Source organism: Cryptomeria japonica, chromosome 4 (assembly GCF_030272615.1).
Source record: "Cryptomeria japonica chromosome 4, Sugi_1.0, whole genome shotgun sequence".
Taxonomy (NCBI): Eukaryota; Viridiplantae; Streptophyta; class Pinopsida; order Cupressales; family Cupressaceae; genus Cryptomeria; species Cryptomeria japonica.
The window spans coordinates 499,913,301-499,929,306 of record NC_081408.1 but is presented as its reverse complement, the minus strand read 5'-3'; the positions used below and the strand labels follow the sequence as shown (position 1 = coordinate 499,929,306).

The following is a 16,006-nucleotide window of genomic DNA, read 5'->3' as shown; positions in this document are numbered from 1 at the left end:
CCAACAAGGCTCTCTAAATCAATCACATTGTCCTCGTCCTCTATCACGATCACCTTCGTTAATCTTTCCTTCAACCAATCTGGGATGGCCGATCTTGTCTCTTGTACCTGAATTTCCTTATGCACTACTTCTTCTTCTCTGGGAGGAGATGTTACTTCGTTATCTTCTTTATCTTCATCTAGCTCATAATCTTGGAGAGATCCACCTGGCGACCCTTGAGGTACCTGTCCTTCTTTATCATTCTGAACCATCGACTCCATAGACTCTTCTACTTCAAGTGTCCTTTTCTCTTGTCGAGAAGATGTACCGGATGAACGATCTCGGCTGGCCTCTTGTTTCTTCTTGGAAGATTCTCTCTTTCCAGGTCTCTCTTTCCTCTTCGAGCCTCTTGGATGGAGATCGCCTTCACTTGCACTTCGAAGGTTGCCCTCATTTGCATTTCTGGGATTAGGATTACCTTCGCTTACACTAGCTCCACCTTCGGCTGGCTTCTCTTCCAAAGTGAAAGTCATAGCTATGCCTTGCTCTCTCAACTTCTGATGCTGCACATCAACCCATATGCGAGTACAAGACAAGACTGGAGCCATCAAAGCATCTAGATCCACAACCTCGGGCTCATTCCAATCTAACCTTACTGATTTGCTTTCTCGATCATAGGATGACTGGAGATGTCTGCCACTGTCCTATGCTTGGTCAGCCACTCTGTAAATCTTGCATTTCTTGATGAAATCCAAAGGCAATCTAGAATGCATTTTTTGTTTCACTTCAAGATCATCTAAGAGATTCATCATAAAATCTTCAATTTGGTACTCATGCTTAAACTTCCTACCGACTGTCTCCTCTAAATGTCCATGTGGATCAAAGCTTTCTCTCAAAGCAAAGGATGAAAAAGAATACAAGGCTAACTCCTTCTCTGCGTCATCCATGGCTAAAGCATTAGGACATACCTCAACTGAATTGCCCAATATAATAGGTACCGGAACTCCATTTCCATGTCTGTGTCTGAATGCCTTCGCATAAGCTGCCAACTGTCTTGTTACCTCAAGTAACACAATTCTGTCTGTCGGATATCTCGGCAACATGTATGGAGGTAAAGGACATCCATGTACTCTGATATAAGTAAACTTCGGAAATTGAATAAACCAAGCACCATACCTCTTTATTAATTTCTGTGCATCCTGAGATAATCTGTTGTGAATCCCACCTTGCAACGTCCTTGTGATGTTCATAGTGAAGGTATCATTAACTAACTTGTAGTTGCTTCCTGGCGGATGATGCAAGTGGACATAGGAATCACAAACTCTGACCTCGCCCGGTCCTCTTCCAATCACTCCTCTGTGAGGTAGTCCTGCGTACTCGAAGCTCCTGATCAAGGCATAGATGACGTATGAACTCATGTGGAAGGACTTGGTAGCTTTGAGTCTCCTCAACTGTACGTCCAAGCAATGGCTAATTATTCTAGCCCAATGAATTGTTCCTTTACCCTGAACTATCACCTGAATGAAGTAGAACATCCACTTTTCAAAGTAAAAAGCTTGAGGTGCACCTGTGACTCGGTTGAGCATTGTAATCAAATCTCTGTACTCCTCCTGGAAATCAATCCTGTGTGGTGTGTTCGGTACCTTACTCAGGCGAGGACGACTCTTGAGTAACCAGTTCTTGTTGATGATGCTTAGGCAAGCATCTGGATCATCTTCGTACATTGACCTGGCTCCTTCTATGCTCTTGTATATCATATCTCTGTGTTCTGGAAGATGGAAAGCTTCACTTATAGCTTCCTCTGAAAGGTACGCCAAAGTGTTTCCTTCATTGGACACGATCGTTCTGGATTGAGGATCATAATGACGAGCACACTCGATCATCAACTCATGGCACTGAACTGCTGGAGGGAAGCCGGCCGCCTTAATGATGCCACTTTCAATTATCCTCCAGGCGACAGGTGATGGCTTACCAATGTAAGGGACATCTCGAAACTTCTTCGTGCTGAAGTTGCCCAAGTTAGTATCTCCAATGTTGCTCCACTTTGACACGATCTTGGTCTCCACTTCTTCAGTCTTCTGATCTTCTTTCATGAGAGCTGGACGACTGGTGGATGCTCCCGCCTTAGGGGTCGCCATACCTACACAACATTTCATAATAAGTAACTGGATATCGCAATATATATCATAAATTAGAGAGTAAATTTTAGGAAACATCATGATAAGTCTTTGAGTTATCATTTCCTAAAAAAAACGATTGAGCTAGGGGAATTCAAAATTCAAAATTCAAAATTTAAGCTATGACGATCAACGCTTCAAAATCAAAACAATAAATCCATATCGCCATACCTTTCTAGAGAGCTAACACTAAAATGCAAAATAGAGGAATTCGCCTAGGTAAAAGATTGAAATTAGATGGCCTCAACGTGATTTCTCTTCAAAATAGCAACTTCGCCACCTTTGGGATGTCCTTGGCGTGATCTTCCAATGTCTTTGACAAGTTCGCACAAATGAAACTAAGGTTCGCACCCCTTAGATTGATGTTTACGCCTTCCCCTTGCTTGAAATGAAATTCGCACCACCTTGAATACAATTCGCACTTCCTTTGCCTTCCTCAAATCGCATGTGAAATGGTAAAATGATAATGTGAAAATGAAAATCTTCACCAACCTTTATAAGCGCTCACACCTCAATTACCACTAGGCCGACCTTGATAAAATTAGGCAATTAAAAATGATTTTTTAAATAAAAAAACAAGGCCGACTTCCATAAACCAATTAATACCAAGCACTCCATTTGATTTTTAATTAATCAATAATTAATTATTAAATGCCTTCGTTTATAAATTAATAAATTCAATTTTTTGACAAGGCAAAATAATAATTAATTAATGATCAAGCGCAAATTTTAAATGCCATTTTTAATTAAATTTTCAAATTATCGAATTTTCTAGCATTTAAATAAATTCAAAATGTTTGTTTAGCGCCAAAATTGGGAAAGTGGGAAGATTCAAACCTCATCGCCCTGGTCCCTGACTGAGGGACAGGAGCGATCCACCAACTTGGTCTTGATTCTTGCAATTTTGACGTTCAAAATCTTCATCCTTACGTTGAAGTTGGCGTTTTTGCTAGGAATTTCAAACTTGAGTGTCTTGCCTGCGTGAATGAGTGCCTCTAAATGTGATATCGCCCTAGTCCCTTGGAGAGGGACAGGAGCGATCCCTATTCTTTTACTTGAAATTTTCCATTCTTGATATCAACTCCACGTTCATTACCTTTCAAGCAACGTTTCAAACCCTTTGCAACTTTGTTTTGTCATGACCTTCGAAGGATAACAAGTGTTTTAGCCAATATCGCCTTGGTCCCTTGGAGAGGGACAGGAGCGATCCTGGTGTTTCCCTTTGATCTTGCTTTTTAAATCACCAATAAGGCAAATAATAACATGGTTTCTTCGTCCCACACTTGTCTCACTTGACTTCTACAAGGCGTATTTGATGTTGGGAGGATTATCGCCCTGGTCCCTTGGTGAGGGACAGGAGCGATCCTCATGTTCTAGTCAAAACTCGCCATCTTCCAACCTTTGTTCTTCGTTCATTGCCTTCCAAACGACGTCCTTAATCTTGTGCGATCCTGCCTTGTCTTGATTTTGAGGAAAAATGAATGTTTTAATAAAAATCGCTTTGGTCCTTGTCCAAAGGACAGGAGCGATATAGCTTCCTTGTTCAAATTGGTATTCATTTGACGTTTAAAACCCTTGTATATCATCTTGTTAAGACGCCTTAGACCTTGTACGACCTCGCATAACCTTGACTTAACGTGATTTTTGAGAGATTTGGCCAATATAGTCAATATCGCTCTGGTCCCTTGGAGAGGGACAGGAGCGAATTTCAAGGTTTTGAGCTCGTCCTTGCCTTCTTCAACTTGCCATTACCTTCATTGGGTAAAACGTAGTCCCTTGATCCTTCTTGACTGCTTAATACTTGGTAAACTTTCAAAATCTAGGCATTTATAGGAATTTCGCTCTGGTCCCTGACTGAGGGACAGGAGCGAACTTGAGTGTCTTGGTGCAAATCCTTCATTTTAGTGGTCTTTGTAACTTCGTTCTTGATTGAGACGCTTTAAAACATCCTCGCCACCTTGTACTTCGTTCTTGGAGTGTCCTGAACTTAGGTAGAAAGCAAAATAATCATCATTTCGCCCTGGTCCCTGACTGAGGGACAGGAGCGAACTTGCTCTTGTAGGCTTCATCTCACCTTGCTATCCTCAAAAATTATCTTCAACGGTCTTGTTATACTTCGTTTCACTCATCCATGCCTTGGAATTCATTGTAACTTGGCAAGAAAATCATCTAAGGCAAAAATCGCTCTGGTCCCTGACTGAGGGACGGGAGCGAACTTGGGCATTTGGATCCCTTGTTGGTGTTTGGTAATCTTCAATTTGTCTTCAACAAGTTCAATTCACCTCCTTTCTTTCCTTCAAACGTAAAACTTGCTTGATCTTTGCCCAGTACATGCCCTATGAGGAATTTCGCTCTGGTCCCTGGGAGAGGGACGGGAGCTACAATGGATTTCGCCCTGGTCCCTGACTGAGGGACAGGAGCGATTCTTCCCTTTTGGTTCATTTTTCTTCATGACGGCACTTCAAGTTATATTCATTTGATAAAACACATCTCCTTGGACCTTTTTAAATCGTCAAGTTGTTAAAATCCTGCAAGGACGAGGCGATGTTTGATTTTAAGCTCCGGTCCTTCACTGAGGGACAGGAGCGATTTTGACCCCTGGGGCATTTCCGTGTTCGTGAAATTCTTCAATTTATATTCAACGGAAAGATCACGCCTTTCTTTACCACTTCTACTTGAAAAATCATTTTGATCCTGCAGAGACAGTAAGATTTTTGAAAACGAACTCCGGTCCTTCACTGAGGGACAGGAGCGATTTTGCTCCTACAGGCCAAAATATCATGATTTCACACGTTTAATCACTTCACAAGGCAACAACAAATCATTTCCAATGCCCGGGATCAAATATCAAAAAACTCAAAATTTGGTCAAAATTACTCAATTGAATAAAATTCACATTTTCATCATCAACACTTAGACAAATTAAGACTCTGCACTCAAAATTCCAATTGAAAATAGACCATTCTGGCGAATTCGTTCCATTCAAAATTGCATCCTACAAAAGGAAGCTTAAAAAAGCTCTCAAGACTGACTGGATTCTGGCCTGAAAAGACAGTAATGGAAACCCTAAGGCTTGACCCTAAATCCAGACAACTGACAAACTACCAAAACCCTAAAAAGCAATGCGAAAGGCGAGCAAAAACGAGCAAAAAGAGGGGGTTCCCATTTGCAATGGGGCGATGTGTGAAATGGTCACAACAGACTGCAATTTGTTTTTATTGTATTTATTCCTGCTTTGATCAATACAAAAAAAAACATGGGGACATCACATTGTATTTCAAAATTGTAATATTTATGGTAGTTTTGCTTAGCATATGCATAATATGTTGTCTTTTAAATTTTAATCTTGTTTTTAGGTGGCAAATATGTATATATTTACTATTTTTATGTATTTTTTGTACAGAACTCTCAAACATACTCCCCAAAAAGAATTCTACTATGACTGGTGTACTGTACCCACGTATTTGTACCCATACCTATACCTGATTCTTATTTGGTATCTTAGCATTTATTTCTTATGTAAAGTAAGCCACATAATGAAATCAAAATCACCTCCAAAAGGATAATTCATGGCAAATAAATCCCTCTTATTCTTGACCTGGTTTGATCTATATATTGAGGGGTTTATGCAAAATATCTGTCTGCGCTCCAACTATTGGTTTCTTCTGTTCACTGATTTGCAAATTATGTTACCTCTTATCCTTAATATTAGGGTTAGAATATTAGAAAACTTTCATGAGCTTTTGTAAGTTGGGAATTTAAAAATCTAAAAAGGTGAAGATCAAACTTACTTTTTTAAAAACTGAAGCTGCTCATCTATTAATTATTAACACCAAACTAAAGAAAAATACTAATAATTTTCCAATTCAAAAGGTTAATTTTTATTTAAATCTACACAATTATTAATATTATACCGCAGAAGCTCCAATTAAACAAGAAAACCATTTATTTCAGGTGACTTAATTTTTTTGGTAAGTGAATATTATTTGAGTTCTTCTAAAGAAAAATGAAAAAAAAAATCTACTGACAAATCTTAACGTGAAACTAACAACAGGATTTCTAGCACTACCAAGAATTTTATCAGCTTACAACAGGCCTTGTTCAAGTTTTCAACACCAACAAAACAAAAATGGGAATTATATCAAAATAGGTGAATCATCCCCATGAGGGACCAACATTTTGAGTTTCATTCAGTTGTGTCTATGGGGTTGAACACTAACGCATACAGTAACTTTGTTAGGATGATATATTTTGGTTCAGATTATGTTTAAACTTTAGTTTAGTATTACCCTTGAAAGTGGAAGCATGATTAGCTCAAACGTATTGCCTTCGCCTTTCAGAGATGGTGAAGGTAATTTTTCATTAGTAGTGCCTTCAAACATATTTATGTATTTCAATCAAGCAAACTCTTTTGGGTTATAAACAGTTGTAAAGGTGGATGCAGAAATTTCCTAATTCTTGAACCTGGCACAATATGAGCATATAAAAATCTACTTTCAAAAATGCAAATAACAAATCAAGTAAAGCTTGCTAACTCCAAATTATTCATAAAAAAATTTAAAAAGAGTAGATTAGTTATGATACAGGCATTAAGCAGAAAAAACTCCCACATTACAGAAACCCCACTATCGTTTAGATTTAAATAGGGCCATCAATAACAGTTCATCTCTTAACTTTTTCAAAAATATTTAAACCAAGAGGCAATGAAGTTTACTGTATTTGTCAGGTTGACCCAGATTTGTCTCCCAGACCTACTTTCCATTACAGATTTGCTTGAAAAATTCTGAGAGCTTGCTTCATCAACTGGGTTACTTATCTTTACACTGTTTGATTTCCTTGCAAAAGAGCTATCACAATTTTTTATTTTGACAGGCTCCCTTAGTTCAGATTTATCTTTCAATCTTGCTATCTCTAGAGCCTTAGAGCAAACTGGGAAACTATGGTCTCTACAGGAATCAATAATTATTCCTGAGCCTAAACAGATACTTTCCTTGTAAAATGCTGCAAACTGTCCTACTGCAATTCCTTGATCATCTTCTGTTAGCTTCACAATAGCAACATCTTGTGCAGTACCATTTGGTTTGGAAAGGTTTCCTTTCACAAGCTCAATATTACACTCGTATAATTTTGGGCCATGACGCACCTGAACAATTCAGAAAACTCATAAGAGGACATACTTTTACTGCTATAAAATCCTTGTACTCTATTTAGTAAGCCAAGTTGAGAAATACATCCATTTCTTTCTAACATGATTGCAGGTGTGTATGCAATACACTGTACAGAGAATCTACTTGGATCATCATAATTGTATTTCCTATCTATAGAATATGGTAAGACTCATGAAAAAAACATAATAAATGTTGTTTGTTCAAACAGACAGGTAAGGATTAAAAAATATACATCACAAGCATAAACTTACAGGATGAATAGAATCTGTTATGGAAACTGTCATTCTATAAACAAATAGCAGTAGCACTGCCAAAACCATGGTAATCATGTTTGTACGAAAATGAAAGGAGGGTTTGGATAAACACAGTATATGTATGAGAATAACAATTTACAAAAGAAAAGTTTATGTCAAATATTCAAAGCATGGAGTCTATAACCAGCCAATTTATATAGAATTGTCAATATAAAGCAATAAAAGTTTATGGAGGTTAAGAGAAAGTGAGTCCCTTTGATCCCTTATTTTAGAAAAACAAACATTTTATATGTATGCCCTCCCCACAACGTGTGTGTGTGTGTGTCAACGTAAGATGCTGTCCAGGGGACAGCTCCCCTAAATTTGATAATATAGTACATAGCCTCACAATGAGGTGAATCATGATATACTAAAATTTATTCATCTGAATCACATCCTTCTCTGGTGTTATTGTGCATTATGTACAAAGAGCCTTTGATCAGCTCATGTAATTTCTCTAATTGTTGCTGTGAATAACAAGGAAAGGTTGTGGCTTAATAGGCCTTTAAAATCCTCTAGGTTGCTTTTCACCAGTCCTGTGGTCAATAGCCAAAAACACTCTGGACAGCTCCCTTAAATTTGAAAATCAAATATTGCATAGCCTCACAATGAGGTGAATCATGATATACTAAAATTTATTCATCTGAATCATATGTACAAAAACCCTTTGATCAGCTCATGAAATTTCACTAATTCTTTGTGCGATAACAAGGAAAGGTTGCGGCTTAATAGGGCTCTAAAATCCTCTAGTTGCTTTTCACCAGTCCTATGCTCAATAGCCAAAAAACAATCCTAGGGCTTGTTATTGTCCTCAATCAGCTCTCTCTATATATATATTATATATAATCAAAGGGTTTTTGCTACCATGAGCAAAAAATATTGCTTTAATTGAACCTTAGAGATGTAACACTTCCATAGACCATAATAGTGAGAAGATGAATATTGAGTTAAAACTGCCAGATTTTTTAACAAAACATTTCCGACCACTCAAGCAGTCAATCCATCATCAGGATGTATCAGTTTATTTAGTTACAGAATAGAATGGCTGATATAAATAATTCTTGTTGGGTACATGATTCCTGATGAGACTCAACAAAGAAAAAATTAAAATGCAATGAATTATTAAAACTAATAAAAGATACTTAGCAGTTGTGACATTAACAATCATACAAGCTCAATCCCCTGAGTTGAGAGGGGTAGCGTTCATGTTATAAGAGCCCTGATAGAGATAATAGGTTGGGTTTAAGTCACAAATGGAGACACATCATTACCAAGATGAAGATAACCCTCTCAACTTAAGTAATTTAGCCTTCATATTATTAATTCACTTGTCACTACTAATAATTTTTTCGTACCACAGGTATGCATCTCGGGGATCTGGGCAATGTCTTGAAGATGGAGGCAAAAGAACCCTACTGCATCTCATTAAGTAAACAGAAATGTCTGGAATATCCCCTATTTAAGAATGCCTGGGGCCAGTATAGTATACGTGATGGTAGGACATTCCTAGACATCAAACTCATTTATAGGAAAAATAAAAGAGGTCTCTAAAACTACATTAGGAGGTTGAGAAAGGAAGAAAAAAATTCAGAAGTTGCTAAGGAGGAAATCAAAAGCAATTAAAGCTCTCAAAACTAGAGTCACAAGTCAATTATTATAGAACAAATCAAAGTTTGACAGCTTGTACTTGGCAACCCAAAAGTTGGACTTGACTGGAAAGACAGCACGGACTGAGCAAAAAACTTGGCTGGGACTCAGAAAAAAAAACTGTAGTTTTACCAAAAAGAAGAAAGGAAATGAATGCAGTTAGAGAACATAAAAGCCTAATTTGACTATCAATTTGTCATAATTCAAACATTACACATCTCATATGATCTTCAAATGCTCAATATTTGAAATTTCATTATTCATACTCATAGTTTCAAACTTTCGAATGTATAAGAGCATCATAAGTTTATAAATGTCAAAATGAGAAAAACAACCAAATACAATCTACATCTTCCTCTTTCTCCTCCTAATGTAATTCAATTTGTCAGGCCTTGGACTAAATGGTGCTACAATATCAAAATAATGATGAATTGTTTCTTCAACATTATCTTTTTGGATCTCAAATGCTCCTCTTCTCCTCTCCTTCCTATCCTATTTTGCTGTTCAGACTTGTTTTGAACAAGATTGGACAAAAAAAAGGTGAAGAAAAAGTCACTTTTTTATGGCTTTTTACCTCCTAGCCGCACCCAAGCGGACCCAAGAGTCCACACCCAAAACACAGGAGTCCGAGTCTGGAACTCGAGGAGTCCTAAGGCGAAACTTGGATGAGTACTCCCCAGAACTCTTTCGGACTCGCCGCGGGAGTCAGTGGCAAGTGGACACAGCTAGAGATGGGACTCGGGAATCTAGAGAGTTTTGGAGAGTACTCGAAGATTCTTCAAACTATGGAACAAATGATGGAACAGAATCAAGAGAGTTATATCATACAAGATGAATGTAAGGATGTTTTGTTTAGAAAGGATATTTGATATTTCACTACCTTATAGCAAGTGTATATGCCAACAAAATGATAATAAGGTTGAAGAAGGGAAGGTATTACTTGTTGAATGCAAAGAACCTAAGATGGAAGAAAATACGCCAATCCATGAATTACCTAACAATCTTCCCAAAGGTGAGTCATTCTCACATGAATTTAATTTTATGTCGATGAGCATGCAATTGTAAAAAAAAAAATTGGTTGATCCTAATTCAGAAATCTTGATTCACAAGGATGATGGCATTGAGACCATCAATCTTCCAAAAGATGAGACATTGCCATATATAATTGATTTTCATGAGCACACAACTGAGGAAAATGTTTTCATTGATTCTAATTCAAAACTTTAGAGTAATAAAGATGATGGTGTTGAGATCATTGATCCTCTCTTGAGTGAGTTGGTACTGTATGTAACTAATTTTCAGACTAGGCATATTGATGAGAATGCAAGTAAAAAAATTGTTTGCATGGATGCCACTAATTCAGAAATTACAAATCAAAAGAATGGTTGAATTAAGGAACATCTTTCAGAAACTTCTAAATCAATAGTAAAAAGTAAGTACCTTGAGTATTCTTATGATTATGGTTCATAGGTGTAAGAAATCGATTGTTAAACCAGAAAACAATTCCAGTTTCTTTTCGATTCCACTGACCCTGAAATCTGAACCACTTGATGCTGCACAATCGGCATGAAATGAGTAAGTAGTAGTTTAGCATTGCAGATTCCTTTTCCCATTATTTCCCAATGAGTTGAAAGATCTTCACTCTGGAAGGTGATATACGGACTAGCAAAATGATACTTGAACATTCAAATTTGCATAGCACTATGTGGCAAGAGTTGCTTCACTCGACACAAATAGGATCCCAACTCTATGGATATTACCGTATAACTCACAATCTTGGCACTGCGATATTGAAGCATCTAAGTTTCCAATTACAGGAGGACAAACAATTTTGGGAAGAGTGGATTGTCAAATCCCCTTTTCAAAATAAAAATAATAGTATTTTAAGTGGGTCAATTATTTCATTTTCAAATAAGGCCACTTAAATATTATTTTAAAAAAGTGTTATAAACACTTAATTTAAAATATAATTAAAAAGGGGGCCATTGGATGTAATTTAAATGTATTTTTAATACTCGGAGAGAAAATGAAAAAAATATTTATTTCTTTTAAATAAGCACCCAATGTAAAAGGCCTACAAAAGAGAAATCAAAGCTCGTTATTTGGGATCATTTTTCATCTTCATTATTTTCAAATTTTTGAGAATTTAATCTTGGATTTGAGGACGAAAACCCTCACATCCTTTAGGGCAATTCTCTCAAGGATCACATTTGTACTTCAAGTGGGATAATTTGGACTTGCAAACAAATTTACAACAACATTATTGAGAGTTTGAATTTCATTCATATATTGTTAGTTTTCAATATTATTCCTGTTGTGAAAGATTTATTACTTGTGGAAAAGTTTAATATTATTTTTCCTAAAGCATGCAAAATATTATTTGCTGCTCTTGATTATTATTTTACCAACAAGGAGGAGGTTCGGAGCTGCCATGCTTAATCGCAGCATTTTGTAAGGCTGTCTTACATATTTACAAAAGAGATTACAGCAATTAATATTCTTTGGGTGTTGATATACCCACTTAAGTCATTGCAACTTTGTTATGGAGGAAATCACATGGGTTTGATAGGATTTCATATCATTGGGTCACTAAAGAATACTTGATCAAATAGAAGTTCACCCCTCCCCTCTCAGTATTCCGGTTATTCAACAATTGGTATCAGAGCCAAGTCCTTTAGAAGAGTCTAACCACTAAAAGGAGATCCGGAAAATTGAACTTATGGATTTGAACGATGATTTGAGAAAAGCTCTCGAAGAACTTGAGGCAACAGAATCTGAAAACAAAGATCTGAAGGAGAATGTTCAACTAGCAAATATTCTCAAGTTTTACATCTAGTGTCAATTAAAGTAGCAAAATACTCAATATCATTTGATATGTTTAATTTCGCAATTTTAAATATTAGGATATTGTTGATAAAATCTTTGGGGGTATTTGCAGGTAACTTATGGTAAGTTAATATTTATGAATTTTAGTGCGTATACATGTGTAAGGGGTTTGGTTAATATTATTTTGATTAAGTTAAATATTGTATATCGGAGCTATGAATTGGAGATGGGTTTTACTTTAGAAAGGACCCCAAAATCTTATACAACAAGATCAATAGGAAATGGAACAAGGACCAAATCCAACAATAGAACAATCCTAAAGGAAAACAAAACTTGTCACACAAAAGGATACAGAAACCAACAAAAACAACAGGGTTGGCAAGACCAGCAAATGCTTTTGACTGGAGCAAAGAATTGTGGGCTAGTTTGAAAAGAATTCAAAACCAACAACAACGCCTAGCAGAATGTCACAGCGGTCTGAAACCAAACTTCAGTAAACCTCTCAAAAGAGGAGAAGGTTGGGGATGGAATGTCTTTCCATCTTTCAAGGGAGAATTCACAGCATTATGTTTTCTTTTATCCTTGCATGGGCGCCCTTTACCCATATGAATGTGCTCATTTTCCATGGTTGCTAACACCTTCAGATCCACAACATGATAGCCAAGGGCTGTCCCAACTACCTTTGAAGAAGAATTTTCTCAGGTTTTACATCTAGTGTCAATTAAAGTAGCAAAATATTCAACACCCATGACATATGTGAGCTAGGGATGAACAATGAAATCTACAAGGGAGAAATGGACATGGAAGAAGCCTTTAGATTTCCATCTTTGAGTATCTTAAGGGATGACATAAAGAACATAGACAAGATGGATACTGTTGTGACCATTTCACAACATCACCCCATCAAAATGGGGACCCCCTCTTTGCTTCAAGTCCTGGAGTCCTTTAGCATGTCATCTCTTGCAAATTTGAGTGAGTGAGGCCAATGTCGTCATCTATGGTGGCAACAATTTGAATGGAAGGTGTCAAATTGAGTATCAGTTTGAGCATGACAAACGAAGGAAGTTCAATAGATGCATCCCTTGGATGAAGTATCACCAATCATGTGAGATTTCCTTGTCATCCAAGAGGTTTAATTGCTCTTGATTGAAGGACAGTTTGTAAAGGCAAAAATTTATCTAAGTACATGAAAATTTCCATTACCCTTTGACTGGAGCAAAGTCACTTCCTTTGCTCCCTGGCAGGAACTTCGCTCACTTCCTTTGCCAATGGAAGAGACCAATATGACTTATTTTACATGCACGAAGGGGATGGAACACAAAGTCTTAAGCATTTCTAATGCTTCGCCTTGCATGGAACCTCGCCTTTGTTCATTAGAAGGATTGAATTAAGGGAATAGTACTGAAAGTGCAAACTTCCCTCACTTCCTTTGCCAAGGGAAGGGAGCATGGTGACTTCCTTTGCCCTTGGAAGGGAGCGTTACCACTTTCTTTACCAATGGAAGGGAGCGAAGTGGCTTCCTAGGCATCTTTGATGATAATTTGATGAATCTTTGCACATGGAAGACTAAAACCTTAAGGCTTGAATTGGCGAGAAGGGTCAAATGGACGAAAAAAATTTCAAAGAGCAAGCTGGATGGCTACTTCGCTCACTTCCTTTGCCAATGGAGGGAGCGATGCTTGCTTCCTTTGCCATTGGCAGGAAGTTCGCTCACTTCCTTTGCCAATGGAAGGGAGCGATTTTCTCCTATAACCACGCCCAGCAGCAAAAGCAAACCTACTTTGCCGCTAAAATTTGAATTTGAAAAAAGAAAATCTGTTGAAAATCAATCAAGTCGGCCCTATAGGAGATAATGTTTTTTTTTTGCAAAATCTTACCAAGTCGTCCTAGGAGGGAAAAGACACACCTATTTCTTTGATGCCTATAAAGATTAGTCATTTGAATCATCATTTCAAAACATTTTCCTCCTCCAAACAGTGAATTCTCCTTCTAAAGTGCAGAGCAGCGAATTCTAAGAGCAGAAGTAGCAATCATAATCAGCAAGGGAAGCGATTTTGATCCTAAAAGAAGCAGATTTGGTCATCAAAGGAGTGATTTCATCATAAAGAAATAGAAAATTGAAAAGAAGTAGAGCAAATTTCATCAGGTTTAACGTGAATTCAGTCATCCACCTTCAGCACCAGCGAGCTTACTAAGTATTATCAATCACACCTTTTGAATAGAGGCATCAATATAAGGTTAAAATCATCAAAAATCGGAGGTACGTGCAAAATACAATTGGTGCAGGTCTGTTTTATGCTAATTTTTTATCATTTTTATTAAAATTAGACCTCTTTCATGTCATAAATTCAGTAGGTAAAGTGCAGATAGGCATACTGAAATAAGGAAATTGGTAATACTAAGTCATGCGTTTTCAGATTTTCTTAAGCTTTGCATATATCTTAATCAACGTTAAAGGCGTTAATTATCGTTCCTAAATACTCATAGACCTTGAAGCAATAGTTTGCATGCTCTTCACCATAACCCTAACTTAGACAACTCTCGTAGGTGAAGAATGGCAGCAAAAGTGGATCCGGCACACGTCAAGCACTTATCAAGGAAGATCAAAAGGGTGAAGTGCTGGAGACTAAGATAACCTCCCATTGGAGCAATGTGGGAGATACCAATCTTGGAAAATTTGATTTACAAGCAAAGCCACAGCGACAGCAAAGAAGATGATGGACAGTGGAATCATTATGGTAGCTGGCTTCCCTCCTGCTGTTCGATGCTACTAATTAATGATCAAATGTGCCAAGCACTATGATTCCCACACTAGGACAATAGTGGCACCCAATGGAAGAGTGCTTGCCTACCTTTCAGAAGCATCTATCAGTGAAGCCTTCCACCTGACTGAGCCAAAGGACATGATCTATAGAAACATAGAAAGAGCTAAGGCAGATTATGAGGATGATCCGGAAACGTGTTTGGGAATCATCAACAAGAATTGGCTATTGAAGAGTAGACCCAACAAGAGCAAGATGCCCAGAAGGTTACATAGAGTTGATAACAAGGATGAATTCACTCTACTCAATCGAATCGTAGGTGCACCTCAAGCATTCTACTTTGAGAATTGGATGTTCTTCATAGAGACGGTCACTCATGGCAAGGATACAATTAATTGGGCAAGACTTATCAGCAATAGCCTAGATGTACAACTGAGGAGGCTCATCTGCACTCAGACATTCTATATGAGCTCCTATGTCATTTACTCTCTTGCTAGGAATTATGAGTATGTCAGATTGGTGTATAGAGACATAGTTGGAAGAGGACCCAGAGAAATAAGAGCTTGTGAATCATATACACAGTTATACCATCTGACTAGGCAACATTATAGAAGAGTCAATGATGCCTTCACCATGCATATCACAAGGATTTTACGAGGTGGAATTCATCAACGGTTGTCTACGGAAGCACAAGCATTGATCAAGCAGTTTGGTGCCTGGTTCATTCAATTCCCGAAGTTTACCTACATAAGGATTCAAGGATGCCCTTCCCCTCCTTATATGTTGCCACGCTATCCGACGGATAGGGTAGTGCTACTCGAGATGGTAATGCAGTTGGCGACATATGTCAAAGCACAAAGGCATAAACATGGGCCCAGCATTGCTTTCCCATTTCACTTGGAAATTCGATAGAAGTTTGCCCCTCTCTACTTGCAGTCGATAGTGCCGAAGACAAATTATCTCTCTATTCACTCGCACCATTTGCTCCTAGGGATAACTTTGATCCTTATGATAATATAAGGGGAGTTGCTGGGAAGAAGTACAAGCATATATGGCAGTTGGAGGACTTCTAGATGAATGCTCAAAATGATTTTGAAGTGAAAAGAAGGATGCACTCTAGGATACCTCTTGACTTCATTTGGAAGTGCAAAGTC

The 16,006-nt window shown here is 37.6% G+C and overlaps 1 protein-coding gene across 2 annotated transcripts in view; it reads right to left on the bottom strand.

Annotated features, from left to right (window-relative positions):
• Positions 1-6,670: 6,670 nt before the first annotated feature.
• Positions 6,671-16,006, bottom strand: part of LOC131060360 (uncharacterized) — a 174,488-nt gene continuing 165,152 nt past the window's right edge. For both annotated transcript variants that reach the window (XM_057993540.2, XM_057993539.2), the window contains one exon: positions 6,671-7,299. In XM_057993540.2, the coding sequence (XP_057849523.1) occupies positions 6,835-7,299 (465 nt within the window). In that variant the 3' untranslated portion in view covers positions 6,671-6,834. The remainder of the gene's footprint in view (positions 7,300-16,006) is intronic.